This window comes from Trachymyrmex septentrionalis, unplaced genomic scaffold, assembly GCF_001594115.1.
Source record: "Trachymyrmex septentrionalis isolate Tsep2-gDNA-1 unplaced genomic scaffold, Tsep1.0 scaffold51, whole genome shotgun sequence".
NCBI lineage: Eukaryota > Metazoa > Arthropoda > Insecta > Hymenoptera > Formicidae > Trachymyrmex > Trachymyrmex septentrionalis.
The window spans coordinates 1,646,901-1,664,422 of record NW_017305683.1 but is presented as its reverse complement, the minus strand read 5'-3'; the positions used below and the strand labels follow the sequence as shown (position 1 = coordinate 1,664,422).

Sequence of the window (17,522 nt, the reverse complement as noted above, 5' to 3'; positions counted from 1 at the left end):
CATTAAAATAATGCATGCATCGTGATTCTTAAATTAGTCATCGTCGCCTCTTTACCCGTGTTGTTACTATTCGTAGCGTTTCGACACCTGCTTCATGCGCTGCCGTGCTTTTTTCTTAACGTTCTAACTGAAAACAGAGAAGTCTAAAAATAGACGGTTTGACGCACGTTGCGATGTTAAGGTAAGTAAGCAACATGAACCGTATGTTTGCTTCTTTCCCTCGAACGATAATCTCCAACGCCGTTTGTCGTAAATGTAAAACAGTTACTGCGCAATTAAGGAAGTACTGAGTCCTGCACGAGTCTATCTCAACCTCATAGAATGCACAGAAGAGAATCCTCTTATAAACAATCAAGATTATCAATTGGATATCACTGACATTTTAAGACAAAAATATTACTTACCCCATAGAAATGAAGTTAATCAGAATTATAAAATAAATAAAGTATTTTCCTATTTTCTATAAAATCTTTGCGGTCAGAATAAAACTCTTTGCTTTTTCTAATATTTATTATTTTTTTCTTACCACGATGTTTAATCGTAATGTTCTATTTGTTCGAAAAATAAATTACAAAATAGTTAATAAAAAGTAATAGTTTAATTAATTGTCAAAGTTACAATTAAACTTGTCGATAAATATAAATGGAAAAGATGAATAAACTGAAAAAGCAAAGATACTAGAAAGAGAAAAGTTTGATATCAGAATACAATACTTTCGCAGAATCGCAATTTTTCCTCAATACTGACGCGATGTATGTCGTGTATATATTTTTGTTTATTATAGCTGCAATGATTAATGTCCGTGAAATCAACGGCAAAAATAACTTCTTAAGCCCATCCTATTAAATCAAAGCCAAAGTTAAATCAACTTTTTGAGTTAGCGGAAATCTCTTAGAATGTCATTGTTACAAAATCTCTTAGAATCTTCAGTTGCAATAGTATAAAAGAAGTAATCTGGTAATCGCCAAAATCCAACATCAAATCCAGAAGTCATAATATACTTTACAAAGCAGGAAACTGTTTACATTGAAGCTCTTTATTAAATATATTGAATTAAATATACTAAACTACACTGCTCCAAAAAATTAAAATCATCTATTATTTCCTTTCTAAAATAGTTCAATTCCGATCATTTATCAATTTGTGATTTTTTCAAAGATAATCATAATCATGGAATGATTTAAAAGGATTCTAAAACAATATATATATATGATAAATGTAGGTTAAAAAGAAAACTTAAACTTTTCTATTCGTTTTTTAGTAAATACCGAACACTATTTCGTTCGTTTTCTGTGCATCAAAATATTATAACTCAGTAAAAGAAAAAAATTGCACAACAATCAACAAGTACATAAATTAAAAATAAAAATTTACTCTTTCAAAAATTGTAAATTGCATTTGTGTGCAATTTTTAATTCACTATTTTTTCATGAACTTTGCCAAGTTCATAAAAAATTCCGAGAGATTTAACGGATCCAAGACAGATTATATCTGTGTTTAGCTTTGTGAAAAATCAGATCATTATCTAAAGTACCGATCTGGAAAGTAAAAACTTCAGGCTTTAAAATGCCTTTTGAATCATTTGCTTATGATTATTGTTGCACTCTTTTGAAAATTATTTATTTTTGAAGGGCAGAATAGATGAGCCCTTAATCTTTTACCGTAAAGTATATCAATTTATATATTATAAATTATAATATTCCGTTAAAATTTCATTTTAAGAGAAATTAATGTCAAATTCAGCTAGAAGATAAATCAAGAAATATAAGAAAATATTATATATGCAGGGATAAAGAAGATCAAAATCCGAATAGCCAGTTTACGATGAAAATCTGCTGGTTCTCCAATATAGACATTTCGTCAACAGCGTTCCGCGAAACCATTGACTCGATAATTATATACCTACTCTCAATTCGGTCGCCAGTGGCACTCCGCGAGAGCTTTCTTGTTCTTCTTCTTGCACGGCTCTTTTTACTAGTAAATTGCGTCATTATTGTGTACGTGTAGACGACAATCTGAATTGCTCTCATCTCGCGAATCCATGTGGGCGACATCGATATGTGTATTCGTATATTTGTTTTCGCGTAGGTGGACTATATTCACAGACTCGTATCGAAGGTAAATTCTTTCTTCGACACAACTTTTCCCTTATATACTTTTCTTCTTTTCTTTTCTTTCCTTCCCTCTTATTTTTTATTCTCTTTTCATCCTCTGTCTTGATTCGCTTTCTAGTCAATATTCAGCATTCGAAGAACTCGTGCTACATCTTAATGGTGGTGTCTCGTGTATGTATCATTGTTTACCCAACGTTGACATAAAATAGATTTTTACCGGGAATAGCTTAAGCTGGATTTAGTAAGATGTATGAAGCTGGATTATTTTAATACCTTTCCCGCAAACTTCCGAGTATCGTTAGATGACAAAATTTGTACTCGCGAAAGTATGATTGTGGAAGAAGTCTTCTGCGAATGATAAATGTTCTTAAAGTTCAGTGGCTGCTTGGCACGAGACTAGTGTTGCACGATTAGCCAGTCGCTTCACAAAATAGACAATAGCCGCATCCGCGAAAATCTAATTATAGTTAAAGAAGACGCTACCGCGAAGCAAGATCCACCGATTACGTCAGACATTTACAGGCTTACTTTTTGTTACTAATAAAAGTCAGATATGTCGGGATTTCCATATCTATAAATCAACTCTGTTATTCTACTTGCTGTCCCACAGGATTTGTATTCATTATTAGATACATATGTATATACGCAGATGTACAAGTTTGATGACACCGACATATTTCCGTGCATCCTAGGTTTTGATTCTCGAAATTTGCCGATGTCAAAATCTTTCGCGTGATTTACGAATTAGGGGACATGAGCCGATGATTTGCCATAATTACACAATAAATTGTAATAACTTTTTATTTCCATTGCGCGACCGTTTCTCCTATTTATATCTTTAATATCCGGCTGTACAGTTGAACATCTCTATGGACTCTCCGTATACTTGACATACATTTTAAAAATACTTTCAGGTGTAAATTCGGATATGCGACGAATGCGTAATCTGTATTATTTAACAACGTGATGAATTTAAAACAAGTGATATCGATTGAAATATATCCGCAAGAGACAGATATGAAATTTGTAATAAATCCAGAACATTTCAATTATTTTACATTTAGATATAAATAGAAACAATTAAAACTTTCTAAAATTATAATGCGATAAATATATATAGTATACAAGAGAATACAATTATAGTAATAAATTATAAATCATTAAAAGTGCAGAAGTCGATCACGTGACTCTCTTATTTGGTTTTATATTTATGGAAAGCTGGAATATTAAACTGGCGGCGGAAAGTCAATAAATTCACTTTAAGTCGGTTCGTGTCAATAATCTATTCGTGCAGGTACAAAAATATACTTTGCAAATTCGACTGATACCAAAATGGCTTTATGCTTGCAAGATTCACAGCCAGGCAGACAATAAAAAGTGACTTGAAAGAATAAAAAAACGGATATTCTCTCTCTATTCAGTAAGAAAAAAATGTTATACGTCGTTCCCTAATTTTTATATGTATTTCTAAAGTTTATTGTCGCTGAATTCAAATAGGATAACTCCGGCAAATACGCCGCACTGGGATTTACGCCGCAGAAGTAAAAAAAAATAGAAGAAGTGGGGGTAATTTTCCCGCAGCTATTCTGTTACATGCCTTCATGTTTAGTATTGAGTTATGATTTCATCTTTTCACTGTTAATATTAATAAAATTATTATGAGTTAAATCGATTTGTCACTGTAATAAGTAGCGCCATCATAAATTATAATCTATATAAAATAATTACTGTAGGACGTGTAAAAGACTTAATAGTTATTTCGTGATACATACGTGTAGAGGAATAATAAAGCATGTTGTATAGTAAAATACAAGTGCTTTGCTTTCGTATTCTTTTGTTTAGTTTGTTGTATTGTATATCCCACCTATTTGGGATATACGGCATTTTTAGCGGACGGGATTTATGCCCAAAACATACAAATGCGCAGATTGAATTCAGTGTATTAAATGCAATGAACGCATTACATGAAACATGTACCTCATGCTATAACACTTGTACTATATGTAGGAAGATTGTAATTATTATTTATCACTTCATATACATACATTCTTATTCCTTAATAAAAGCATTTTATGTGTTATTGTGTTATTTTACGTCTCATTTATATGCATTCTTTATAAATTTTTTATGAGCCGTATCTCCCCCTCCCCCTATGAGTAACCATATATACCACCCTTATGGGATATACATACAGCAAAAATGCAAGGGTTTCAAAAAATTCATTTCTTAATACGAAAAATAAATATTTCGAATTTCTAATATTTTTTTCATAGTAATAGACAGTACAAAGTTTTTACTGATATATTTTGTTTACTTTAAACGTAGTAAATAATACTTAATAATTCAGTTTTTGATAGATGCGGCGTATATACCGGAGTTACCCTATATGTTAATTGCTAATTTAACATTTTAATTTGCTCGTTTATTGGTCGTTTTTTATATAATAATTTGAATAATTTGTTTTGCCGTGTCAAACAATTGAGCGATTATAATTGTATCTATAAGGTTCTGCTCACCACATCTCTCGCGCATCGCTTTAGCTCGCAAGAATTCTTATTATTCGTGAATAATTATCGAGTCCTTGCTCCTGAATCTCAAGAATGCGCTATTATCGAACACGTACGAGCAATATATTTGATTATAGAAAATTAATGAGGCGAGAGAGAGAGAGAGAGAGAGAGAAATTTATATATATATAATACAAATTAAATTTTTTTTTTAATCCTACTTGTGTGTGTGCATATAATTAATATTTATTATCTTTTTGTGATTAAATTGATAATTTGATCGACATATAGAGTATATATTGATAGAAACTTTTTTGTCTGAACATTTGATCGAAGTATAGAACTATAATTAAACCTTTTTTTATCTAAACATGAATATGGCAACTCATGTCTAAGGATAGCACATAATCGATCAATGCGACACGTGGAAGAATTCTGTGATGTATCCCATCCCAGGTAACTTCCTCTATTTATCGAAGTGTCCGTCTCACCGTAACAACGCGACTCGTCGATTCGCATAATGTGCTTGTTAAAAAAAGCCACCGCGCAATGCGGCGTTACGTTCGTCCTACAACCGACGTCGTCGTGTATCCCGCACCCTTTTACAATCCACGTCTGCGCGCCTCCCGACCGGGTCTATAAAAGCGACGCGGAGCGTCACGACGCTCCAGACGTTTGAGATACGCGCACCACGGAAAATGTAACCAAGCGGTCGTCGTATCGATACCTCGCTATCGGAGTCTCTATTTCCGTCTCTCAAGTGAAACCTGCTCCAAAAGCGAAACTGTCAGAGGACACGGCTGACATAATTCCTATTACACGCGCTGACTTGATTCGGCGTTTGTGATACTTGTGAGCAGCTGATATACGCGCGTTAGGACTTGTCGCGATATGAAGATGTAACTGAGGACAAGCTAATCGGAATTTAATCGAGCAAGAGTGATTTGTACGCGTATTTATCGATATACAGATACATTGAAGACAGTGTACCAGAGTGAAGTGACGTTTCTATCAATTGTCAAGCAAATTTTATCGCCGTGGTACGTATCTATATGCCGTCGTGTTATCACTTTGCAATCATTGTAGCTGCGTAACTTAATATACGACTCTGCACAAATTTTCTAGTGCCGATACTTTAATTCTCAGCAAATATCTTGTTGAGTCTTACAACGAAATTTTATCTACAATTTAAAAAATTCATGAATATTAAAATTCGTTTTTTTTTTATATGACGAGATTCTGGAAGACGCTGAGAGTTAAAGATTATAAAAATCTTATGCTTTCCAAATTATGCTATGTTTAATGATGTTTACCAATTTTATAACTATATTAAAATATATCACAATAAAAAAAAATAAGAAATGCAAAAAATTATAATAAATTATTAATGAACCATAAGAAACCTTAAAAAATTATCATTATAATCTACTATAGCACACTGTACTTCTATAAATGTTTAAAGGCTTAACATACCATAGATGATTTCCGCGACACTTGTGGCTCCTATAAGTTGTCGATTTCTATATATATATATCGACTAAATTGCCTCATTAAACACACAGTATGCACGCACGCACGCACACACGCACACAAAAGTATAACGCCACTAACTCGCGTGTATTAAAATAGAGTGCTCAGTAAACATAAATGCTAAATATATCTGTGCCTCTGAGGCTTGTCAGAATTAACCGGTCCGAACCAGTGGTTATGTGAAAAAATAACCATGACACAAAACAATGAACAGAAAATAGAAAAAGAGACATCATTGTCTCTCCAATTTGTCAAAATAAAAATCATTACATTACAAAAAGTAAATTCAAAGATGAACGACGTTTTTACAATGGTGTTGTACAGTAAATACACATATCTACAAGACAAGGACATGTAATATTGTACATCTCGTTAATAATTGAAAAGAAAAGGTTCTCAATATGTAACTTCGTCCCGTATCTAATACGATACGTCGCGTTATTAAAATATACATGACCACGCCACCCACAAGTCTGTCGCGTCATACTGCATTCGTTTCGTCACATGATGACATTTACGCTGTGTTTCGGATCTTCAGAAATTTATGGAACGATCCGAAGTAGATAAATGTTCATCGTTAAGTGAACGATGTTTGTTTTCGTATGATTTAAGTGTCTCTTAATAATATATGTGTTGTAGTTCGATAAAAGATGATCTTTCGAAATTACTGAGAACGTAGAACAATCTCTACCTCATTAGTTTTTAAATCTTTTTTTTAGATATGAATATGTACACATTATCGTTACGTATTAAACTCTAAATAACAATGTATTATACAAACTTAAATAATAAATAATATAAATGCAAGTAACCAAAAATTCACAAATATTAATTTTTGTATTTTTAAGAACTGATTATGTATGTAAAGTGACGTTAGATAACGATTAACAATTTATCGTATTTTCTATCTCTATCTATCTGGCTTTCAATTCATTTAAATTACATTTCAATGTAAACTAAATATATAACATTTCAAATTATCCTTGATTCGCCCAAAATAAAGGAAACTCTATCGATCTGCCATCTATATATGTATACCTATCTTTTACCATTCGCGGTCTATTTTATGATACATTTAACTGTGTTCTCTTATTTCTCGTTACAAATGCGATGAAATTGGACGACAAATCGATGAATGCATGACTGTCTCGCACAAACAAAAATCGTGTGCAAGCTTGGAAAGTTTTGAGATTCGGCGCCGATCAGACTCACGCGTCGTCGACTAAAGCGTGAACGGTTCTCGCTTCTATTGATCTAGCGAGGGTCTAAATGTCCTGGGTTCACCCGGCCACCCTTCAGCCCGACTCTCAGGCTTTCCGCTGCACCGCGAGAGTACAGCTCTTTTCAACGAAAGCGGCAAAGAAAAAGTACCAATGCGCGCGAAGAGAACAAGGATTGCTATCTCCAGTGGCGATGTTCCAAAAACTCTTCTTGCCGCGCACTATCAACAAAATTATCGATTCTCAAAACGCGTGATCATAAAATCGAGCGAGAATATAACACACGATTCCACGAGATAGCAGATGCACCGCGGCGTTTAATGACGCACGTGCGAAATCACGCAGCTGGAAGAGAAATGGCACTCAAAACCACATGGAGTATCGTTAGCTAGATCAATGTCTGCTTAATGTTGCTGTTATGCAATAACTATAAATGGATTCTAGTTTGTGCATTTTATCGGTGAAAATATATGATTTTCGTTGTACGTATAACTATATGAATTCTCAGTACTTGCTTTCATCTATAAATTCTTTGAATCTGTTTATAATCGAATTTTCTATGTCAAAGTTTAAATCATACATCAGCTTTCCTCATAAATTTCAAACGGGATAACATACAGTTCTAGATATTAACTTTCAAATTTTAGAATAACAATTAAATATGTAAAGTAATTTTTATTTTTTATTTCAAAAAATAAGGCTTTACTATTATGTTATATTTTCTTTATTCAAATATGATTAGTAAAAATACTCAGATCTTTTACGTAATTTTTTTTTCAAAAAAAAAAAAAGATTTTATGAAAAAAAATGTGCATTTTCATTTAAGGAATAGTTACGTCATCGGGACAATCTTTCTTCAGACAGCTTCTACCTCGCACGGCCCACAATATCACACGTGGTCTCGATATATCATAGAACCGCGATTGATCTACGCGTTGCTATTTATGAACTAGAACGCGCGTTGCACGATCGGAGAAGAGTGAATATTATCTTTTTGCGGAAGGAAGCGTGGGAATGTCCCTCAATACGATCGTACGTTTGTCGCGTTGACGATTGTAGGCGTCGTATATGAAGTCCATTGTCCCTATGGCAGACGAAGATAATATTCCTTTGACACAGAGTTATCCGAGTATAAAATCAATGTTGAAGTCCTTCAATATGGACAGATGAAATTCTAATTTCCGGTCTCGACGAAGAGGCGGTCTATACAAAATGAAAATGGCAAGGACAAATATGTTACGCCTATATGAACTGAAAATAGCAAGAATTAAAAAGTCAGCCTTTGTTACGATGAAAATAGAATAAAATAAATTGAAATAACAATACGATAATATATTAAGATGTCTAAAAAGAAAAATAAATTATTTAAATTAAAATAAAATAATTCTCTTTAATCTAATCGTACTATTATATTCAATTTTTTTGTAAGATCTCTTATCGCTTGCAATATAGATTTGCACTATCTCTCTATATTCGAAAGTAGAAAGATCTGTCTAAAACCCTATACTCCTTTTTTTTGTTCCAGATGAAGCTGCACGAAAAGAAAGAATCAGGCATCCACAGAATCCAAGAGGTGCCCCTCGAGGAACTGGACTTATCAAAGGAGTACAATGTGGAGAAAACTCTAGGCGAAGGTAGTTTCGCGAAAGTCCTACTGGCAACGCACAGGACCACTCAGACAAGAGTGGTCCTAAAAGCGGTTCATCAAGAACTCACGTCCGAGAAGGACTTCTTCCGGGAATTCCATTACTCGTATCACTTAAGCCCGCATCCTAATATACTCTGTTCGTACGCAGTCGCCTTTAAGGCGGAGAAATGTTTCGTCTTCGCGCAGGAGTACGCGCCCTACGGCGATCTCGCTGGTAATGTGAAAGCCGGCGGGCTCAACGAGGATGCCTGTAAGAAAATTGCTGGTCAACTCGCCTCGGCCCTCGATTTTATCCATTCGAAACAACTGGCCCATCGTGACATCAAGCTGGAGAACGTGCTAGTGTTCGCGCAAGACATGAGCAAAGTGAAGCTATGCGACTTCGGCTGCACAAAGCGCGAGGGCACCCTTGTGAATAAGATCCGTTGTACCTGGGTGCCGTTTCAACCTCCCGAGATTCACGAGATTATCAAGAATGAAAGGTATGCTTGCAAAAGAAGCTCAGACTGCTGGCAGTTTGGCATTGTCCTTTTCGTTTGTCTGACCGGTAACCCGCCATGGCAGAGCGCCGATCCAATCCAAGACCCAGACTATTCGGCCTTCCAACGATGGCTGAAGAGACGTACCACCAAAATCCCACCGACCTTCCGACGCTTCACTCCTAGGCTACTCCGATACTTCAGGCGAGCATTCGAACACAAGCCGGAAAAGAGGCCTCACGTGACCGAGATCAACAAGTACCTAAAGGATTCGTGGTGTATCAGTAAGATCAGCCACAGTGCGACATCGACGTCGGTCGATGTTAGCGAGAGCCTTGCCAGGCGAGGCGATAGCCTACTCTATCTAGATACTATTCTGGACGATCGGCATAACGTAGATGAGAACAAGAATAAGTTAAGAAAGCTACTTAACAGTTACGGCCTGGAGACTACGGTGGACCAGAAAGTCGTCACTAAAAGGATATGGGAATGGGTAATGCAATGTGATTCTAACATAGACACAGAGCCCGGTCTGATCAGCAGCTTCAGTACGGACATGTGAGAGATAGTGAGAACTTGCAGCGAGCCGTGCCTTCGGATCACTCAGGAGGAACCGAGTAAGTTCCGAATGGGCAGCTTCTACATGCCGACCTCGTACAGATGTGCCAAATAATCAGCTAGAGCTACCTAGCCGAGAGACACTTTCTGGAACTCATTCGAGTGCTACGCGAAAAAAGCGGAACATAAACTTGTTTCTCCGATATTTCCAAAGTGTCGAAAAGCTAATCACAAGCGGACCAATTATTGAACTTGTTTAATTAGTAAGAATGCGGACAAATTCGAGAGATAATGGTATTTGTACAGATTGGTGTTGAAAATGATATAATCGCAATTAATACAACAAAAGATGTCATGAAGATATTTAAACATTTTGGTCTCATAGACCAAATTATCCCTCTGTTTAGAATTTTATGTTGCTTTGGAAATTCAAAACAAAAATAAAATATGTCTCTTGATCGTAAAATGCTCTAGCAATTAAGTATAAATGTGATAAATAAATATCTAAATAGAAAAGAAAGAGATAAGAAAAAAAAAATATGCGACCAAAAGAATGGTGGAATAAGCTCTGATAATTAGCTTGATGTACTAACTATAGAGACAATAATATCGGTGCATATGATTTTTGCATTAGTCAGTTGTTCTGGTAAACCGATGGTCTTAGTAATGCCTTATGCGCAATTAAGCGCGAGGTCAGACAGTCATTTAAAGTTATTTTATATATCATTCAAATCTGAAATCCCATTCTGTTTATATTACTTATCGTTAGTGGTGTAATCTCGACTGTTAGGCGAGAAATAAGGAACCAAGAAGACTGTATAATCCAGGGATTCCTAGAATTGGAGATTATAACTCCAAACTTAGAGTAACTTCATGGAAACATTTTCGGAAACAATCTATTCTTATTGCATAATAATCGGTAAATGAAGAAAGATTTTAATTGCTATGTAAATTGAGAAAACTGTATCTTTTAACATTTTTATCACAATATAAATTCAATAAATAATTCGTGTCGAAAAAAGATCGTGCCGAAAACGTTTAAGAATCTACGGCAGCCGAAAGATGCGAATAGGGATCATAACGCGAGATGGATTGTTATCGGAAGTATCAACAAGATATAAATCACACAAATGTAGATACATTTACATAGCCAGGTATATATTCGCATTTGTGCTAGACATGTATATATAAATATGCGTGTGTATACGTATATACGTAGGCAAATATAGTACACATATATTCTTGTAGCAGTTTATGGTGTAGCGCATAGAGGTTCCGTTTGTACAATTAGTTACGCCATTTCGTAACGGTGATATAGGTATAGCGTATAATATTGCATGCACGTTGCGATTCCAACAATTGTAATAATCTTTCGCTAACGATTTTGCATTAAAACGCCTGTGAATAACAACGTATATAAAATGGGCGTTTCGCGACGAATCGGTTGCCAAATTCATCGCTTGTTTGTTGCGATTGGACATTTTAATTCACACGTTAATTCGTGTCATAATCAGAGATTAATGTAATACTTTCTTCCTATTATAATTTTATTATAATACATTGATTGTATTATACATAATGACATCAATTTCTATTCTCATGTGCGATCGTACGATAAATCGATAAAACTGATTTACATTTTACGAATATCCGAATAACGCGAACATAAAATTATATGACTGAATTAGAAAAGCTCCTAATATATTGAGGAAAAAGTGGTGCCGGTTTATTTTTATTCGCTTCCGACGCACGTGATTTTTCCGCAGACATAAAATCACCACTAAATAAATCGCAACGTGTGAGATTCTCTCTCGTACACAGATCTCTCTCTCTCTCTCTCTAGAATATCCCGCAAGTGGATCATTATCCGAATGAATTGTGTACTCGTAAAGAACGCGTTAACGATCGGAATCCATGCGAATGCGTGTTTCTATATATTTATACGTTGAATGTGGAAGTATATACGCGCGAACATTATAACGTCGCTACTCTGCAATATTCGGACAATCGTTATTATCTCATTACTAGTCCTCCGTATTGTCCGAATTGACTGAGTGATAAGATAAATGAGTGGAGGAACTTTTGCAAGGAAGCCGGCGTGCATAGCCTCCATTAATATAAAGCAATGTTTTGTATATATTGAAATAAATCTTGAAATTGCATAAAATTGATACAAAAAGTGTTATTAATTTTCTCATGACCCTTATTTTACTATATATAATTATATATATTTTACTTATTCTTACATCAAAATAATTAATTTTTATTATAGTTCAATTATTAGCATTTATACATTAATTTTATTCAAATCTATCTATCAGATTAAGATTCTTTTTTGTTCAACTTGATTTCGTTATCGAGAAGCTTGACATCAAAGTAATTATCTACCTTGCCTATACGTAAATCCATTATCTAGATTATGTAACTTTTAGCGAGAGTGCAAATTGAATTGTGCATCAGCGGATTAATTAGGGCGCGTCGTTCAGATTTTTCAACCTACGCGGTCTACATCAGACTATAGTATAGAATAGGGTGGTTAGCCATGGCTCGGGTGTCGCTATGACGACGAACCCTGGATACCCGGGCCAACTGAAAGCGAATCACCCTGCCTCTCGTTCCCCGGAATCACCCTATCGAATAGCGAATAGATGCGCGATGTAACAGGCGTTGTTATGTACATCGTATTTTTTAGAACGATTCTTGTAGCCTCATCATGTATAATAATTGGCATGAAAAAATCTACAGTTGTACACATTTCTAGATCATGCATGGAAATTACCAATAATGTTACACAATGTCAAGCAGAATATTACGTCATTAGATATTTGCATTTATATGATCGAGAAATTAAGCATGCGCGCCATTAGCAAGGTCATTAGTCAACTTTAATTATGTAGCAATTCAAATCAGCTCGACCTTGATGTCAGGGTAAGAGCACGCGAAATTTCCACTTTTTTTTTGGACGTGCACGCGAATAGCCGAGGCAAAGGTGAAGGCCTTGCAAGAGGCAGTCTAATTATTTCGTGAATCTCGAGAACACTTGAAACTTCCTTCAATGTAAGGAAGAGAAACGTATATCTTTGTTCTTGAACAACATAATTTTGATAATACATAATTTTGATAATACATAATTTTGATAATATTTAATGAGATTTTCATGTATATACATGCATATTTCATGATCTCAAATTAAAATTATATATTTTTGTTCGTTTAAAATTGTAAAACTTTTTAATCCTCTATTTAATATTTAAATTGATATTCTTGGAAGTTATTAAAAGAAATTAAAATACGCAAAAATAATATATTTACAATAAATAATAAATCGGTAATTCTGAGAACATATTCTGAGAAAGTAAAAATATATCGGATTAAAAATTAAATTTTTAACTCTTTTAACACAATTTAATGTTAACCAACTAATTGAAATCTGTAAAATATTCTGGGAATATTATTTTCTTCATGATATACTCTCCTCATTTATTTAATTATAGATATTACATTTTTTTAATTTCTGAATATATTACAATTTTTAATTTTTTAATTCTCTTCTTTCTATAACACTGATTTTACCTCGATATTGTAAGAACATCGTCTTATCTTTAATTGACGCTACATCCAACTTCTCATCAAATACATCTGCATGTTTGCCGTTCTTATGACGTTGATGGGAGCACCTAGATGTCATTTATTCGATCCCAAGAGTGCCAAGATAAATTCATCGTCTGCGATGTGAAGTGTTCTGATATTCGTTGACACACGAGTACGTAATACTCCAAAGAATATTTTAAGACCTTTACTTATTTAATCTTTACTGAGCGACTCACAAGCTGTGACATATCCTCGGCCCACTTTCCCGTTTCTTCATTATACATATTATGTATTCTAATATATAGTTTTCAATCCAAATGTATGAATATGTGTAAAATTCAACATTGTGAACATACAACAAGCTCATTATTACGGTGTTAACCGCGACAATTATAAAAATTTAATATAAAAGATTGAGAAAAAAATGTAGAATATTCATTTTTCGTAATAATTTGTTGTCGATAAAATCATCTCGTTGATAACAAGTTTAATATCCTTCTTTAGTTCTTTTTCTTTTCCCTTCTTTGCCTTTCCTCTCTCTTAGTTTTTCTTTTCTTTTTTCTGTTTCCCTGTTTTCTTCCTTTCCCCTTTTCTGACTTTTTACTTTTTCTCTTCCTTTTACTTCTCTCTTCTCTAGTTTTTAATTTCACTGGCAACGCCATGCATTATAGGTTCGAAGCCATTAGTTACACCACTGGCGTACGTGCATCAAACGAATGTCTCGACATGCACCCGCGTTCCATCATCTTCCTTCCGATGCGCACGTATTTTGGACCGGCGTGCCGCTATTTCTATCCACGTGGTGAGTATTCTCAGCGACTGTTTTGACAAGCGCCGAACCGACTGGATACTTGACAGGACGCTATCTCCGCAAAGCGGACATCAAGTACATATACAGTACATATGCAGGTACATTTAAACGCATCGTCACATAACAACACACGATGAAAGATTTAATCGATTGATTTAATTCAAAAGTCAACAACTAATACACGCGTAACATTTACGAACATCGGAAAAACAATAAAATTATTCAACGATTTGATATTTGCTCTTACCATTCCATTACTTTTATTATATTTATTAATATCTGACTAAATTAATAGATCAATAAAATTGATAAAATTATTAATTAAAAAGTCTGTATTAAAACTAGGACGATAAAACAAAATATTCTCATTTTTAACATTTATTTCTATTTTAATAAAAAATTATTTTTTATTTTAAAATTTAAAAAAAAGATGTTTATTCTTGTTATAGAAACTTTATTCAATTCTTAATAGAAAACAGAAACAGCGATTTTAAAAAATCCTACTACATTAAGTCATAAAATAATTAATTATAGAAAAAATAATTTTAAATATTGTAAAAAAAAATTGTAGGAAAGATTCAGAAAAAGTATTCAATAATTTGCATTTGTTATAAAAAATAAATATAATATTTATAACTATTAAAAACAATAATTCTATCCTTTCTTATGTCATAGAACAAAACTTTTATGTAATAATCAAACAGAAGAGCAACTATCAAACAGATGTTATCTCTTTTATTTGTAATAAATCAGAATTTCGTGAAATGAATTAAACATTGTGTACATTAGAATATATTTGTAGAGGAAAACGATACCGGGCAGTTGTAAAATAATACGTTTACGCGCTAAAAATAAGAACATAAAAAAAAGTTATATATATCCGATGTTTTAAATATCAGAATTGAAAAAGTTAAATTTATGATGTCATATAGAACTGAGATATAAATATACATCAAAAGATAATGCAAGTTGATGTTAGGCGTCTTCTCACGCAGACGTGCTGTCTCGACCAAGTCGCGTAATGCGGTTACTTGACGAAAAATAAAGCCGGGCAAGCCGCCACCGGGGACGAGTATCGTCATCGATCCTCCGGTCCAACGCCCCGATGTCTATTTTCATGCCGTCCAACCTATTTATATATCATCGTACGGACAACGTTCCATATGTATCGGTGCACGTAGTGATCGGTGCACCGGTTGCAGCGACACTACATCTTAATCATTTTCAATCTAACAAATTCGTTTGTGAACAGACATCTATATTTTCGAACGTGATTGATGTATAATCCTAGAAATAGATTTTTTTTTTCTTTAGGAAAAGTAAGAAATTTTTTAATCTATTCTGGATAAATATGCACAAAGTTTCGATATTTTCTGAAAATAGTAGAATGAAAAGGTGTATAAAAATTTTTAGTCTTAATACAACAATAAAAATTTAATCTTCTATTTTTAAATTTAGAATTACGAATTGGAAGACTTCTTTCTATTCATTAAATTCTTTTCTGCTACTTTTATTCTTCTATCTATATATATATTTCTATTTTTATAATTAGGTAAAGTTACTTTCAATTCTTTTTTAGCTTCATTTTAGCTTAGCTTTTGATAATAATGGTGATATAATAATGCATAGAAAGTTATAAGTCAAAGAATGTCATAAGTCATATTTGATTCCGGGACGTTCAACCTGTATGATCTCACAGGAATGAATTTTCTTTAATTCTCTTTAATCCATCTATTTCCATAAGATTTCTATTAATTCCTTTCAACTTATCTCTCATAGGATCAGGACAATTAATCAATCGTGTGGGAGTGCGAATTTATGATGGAACCACCCGGAGCATTTCGACTGTAGGGTTCTATGTTCGCTTTACGACGTTGCATGATTGCCCTCTGACGTCAAAGAAAACGCTCCACAGAGTGTTCATGTATACGTGGGGGAGGGGGGGGGGCCTCGCGAGAGAGAGACAGAATTAAAGGTCGTTCGCCCCGTCACTGGGTTCAAGCGCCTTTCGCGGGGCGGATATAACCTATATAAAAATGCGACGATGATAAGGACGAGGACACGAGGATGCGCGCGATTGCGCGTTGGAACATGCGAGACTGGCGGGACACTGCTCGCTATTAGACAGACACATATACACATTGAAGATAAACCTCCTCTCAGATGTAAGAAGAAACTGGTTTTCTTAATTTACCATTAACCAGTCCTAATGAAAACTTACTTCCCAGATAGCACATATATCCAAAATGAGGACACGGTGTTGTCTGGGTTTTATTACAACTATTAATCTCGAACCGATTTTAAATCCCAGAGATCCCAGAACAAGTACGTATTCTGAAGGATATTTTCGGAATATCGAACACAGACGCGCACATACACGATTTCCAATAGTTAAGAATATCAGCGCTATTTCCGCTTGTTAATAACTTTAGTGCAGTAAAGTTGCATTTAGAAAATGGAGATCGATAATATTTCGAGTTAGAATTTATGCTTTCCATTTGTGACATTTTCATATATAATTTTCAAATTTCTGCGAATCTTTTTCTCTGCGAATATTGTTATATATATACACATTGTAAATGCTAATAAATATTAACAAAATGTAAATGTTAAAAGCATATTAAAGTACGCAATTTAGTTCAAACGGATTCATAAATTATTGAGATTATTCCAGAGATAAATGTTAAGAAGGATTTTCAGTCTCTAATTATCATAAATTTTTTGGCTGATGTGGAATTCTTTGATTTTTAACAGAGATATTTATGTTTTTAAACAATTAATGATTAAATAAAGTAAAACTAGCTTTTAAAATAGACGACAAAATAATAATTATTTAATTATTTTCAAGCAAACTAACAGAATTTTGAAAATTAAATTACGATAATATCTATTATCTATTATTACTAGTATATGCACAATTTTTAAAATTAAGAGAGAGAGAGAGAGAGAGAAGAGATAAATGATAGTTTCCTTCAACATTATATTAAGGAAAAATCCCAGATTGACCAAAGCGTGTTAAAATTATTTGACAATATTGAAAAATATACACTAATAGATCTAGACA

The 17,522-nt window shown here is 33.8% G+C and overlaps 1 protein-coding gene across 1 annotated transcript in view; it reads left to right on the top strand.

The window, feature by feature from the left end:
• Positions 1-10,399, top strand: part of LOC108751783 (3-phosphoinositide-dependent protein kinase B) — a 14,602-nt gene extending 4,203 nt beyond the window's left edge. Inside the window, 2 exon segments of the mRNA XM_018492187.1 lie at positions 785-858; positions 8,897-10,399. Coding sequence (XP_018347689.1) covers positions 785-858; positions 8,897-10,060 — 1,238 coding nt within the window. The 3' untranslated portion in view covers positions 10,061-10,399.
• Positions 10,400-17,522: the final 7,123 nt, after the last annotated feature.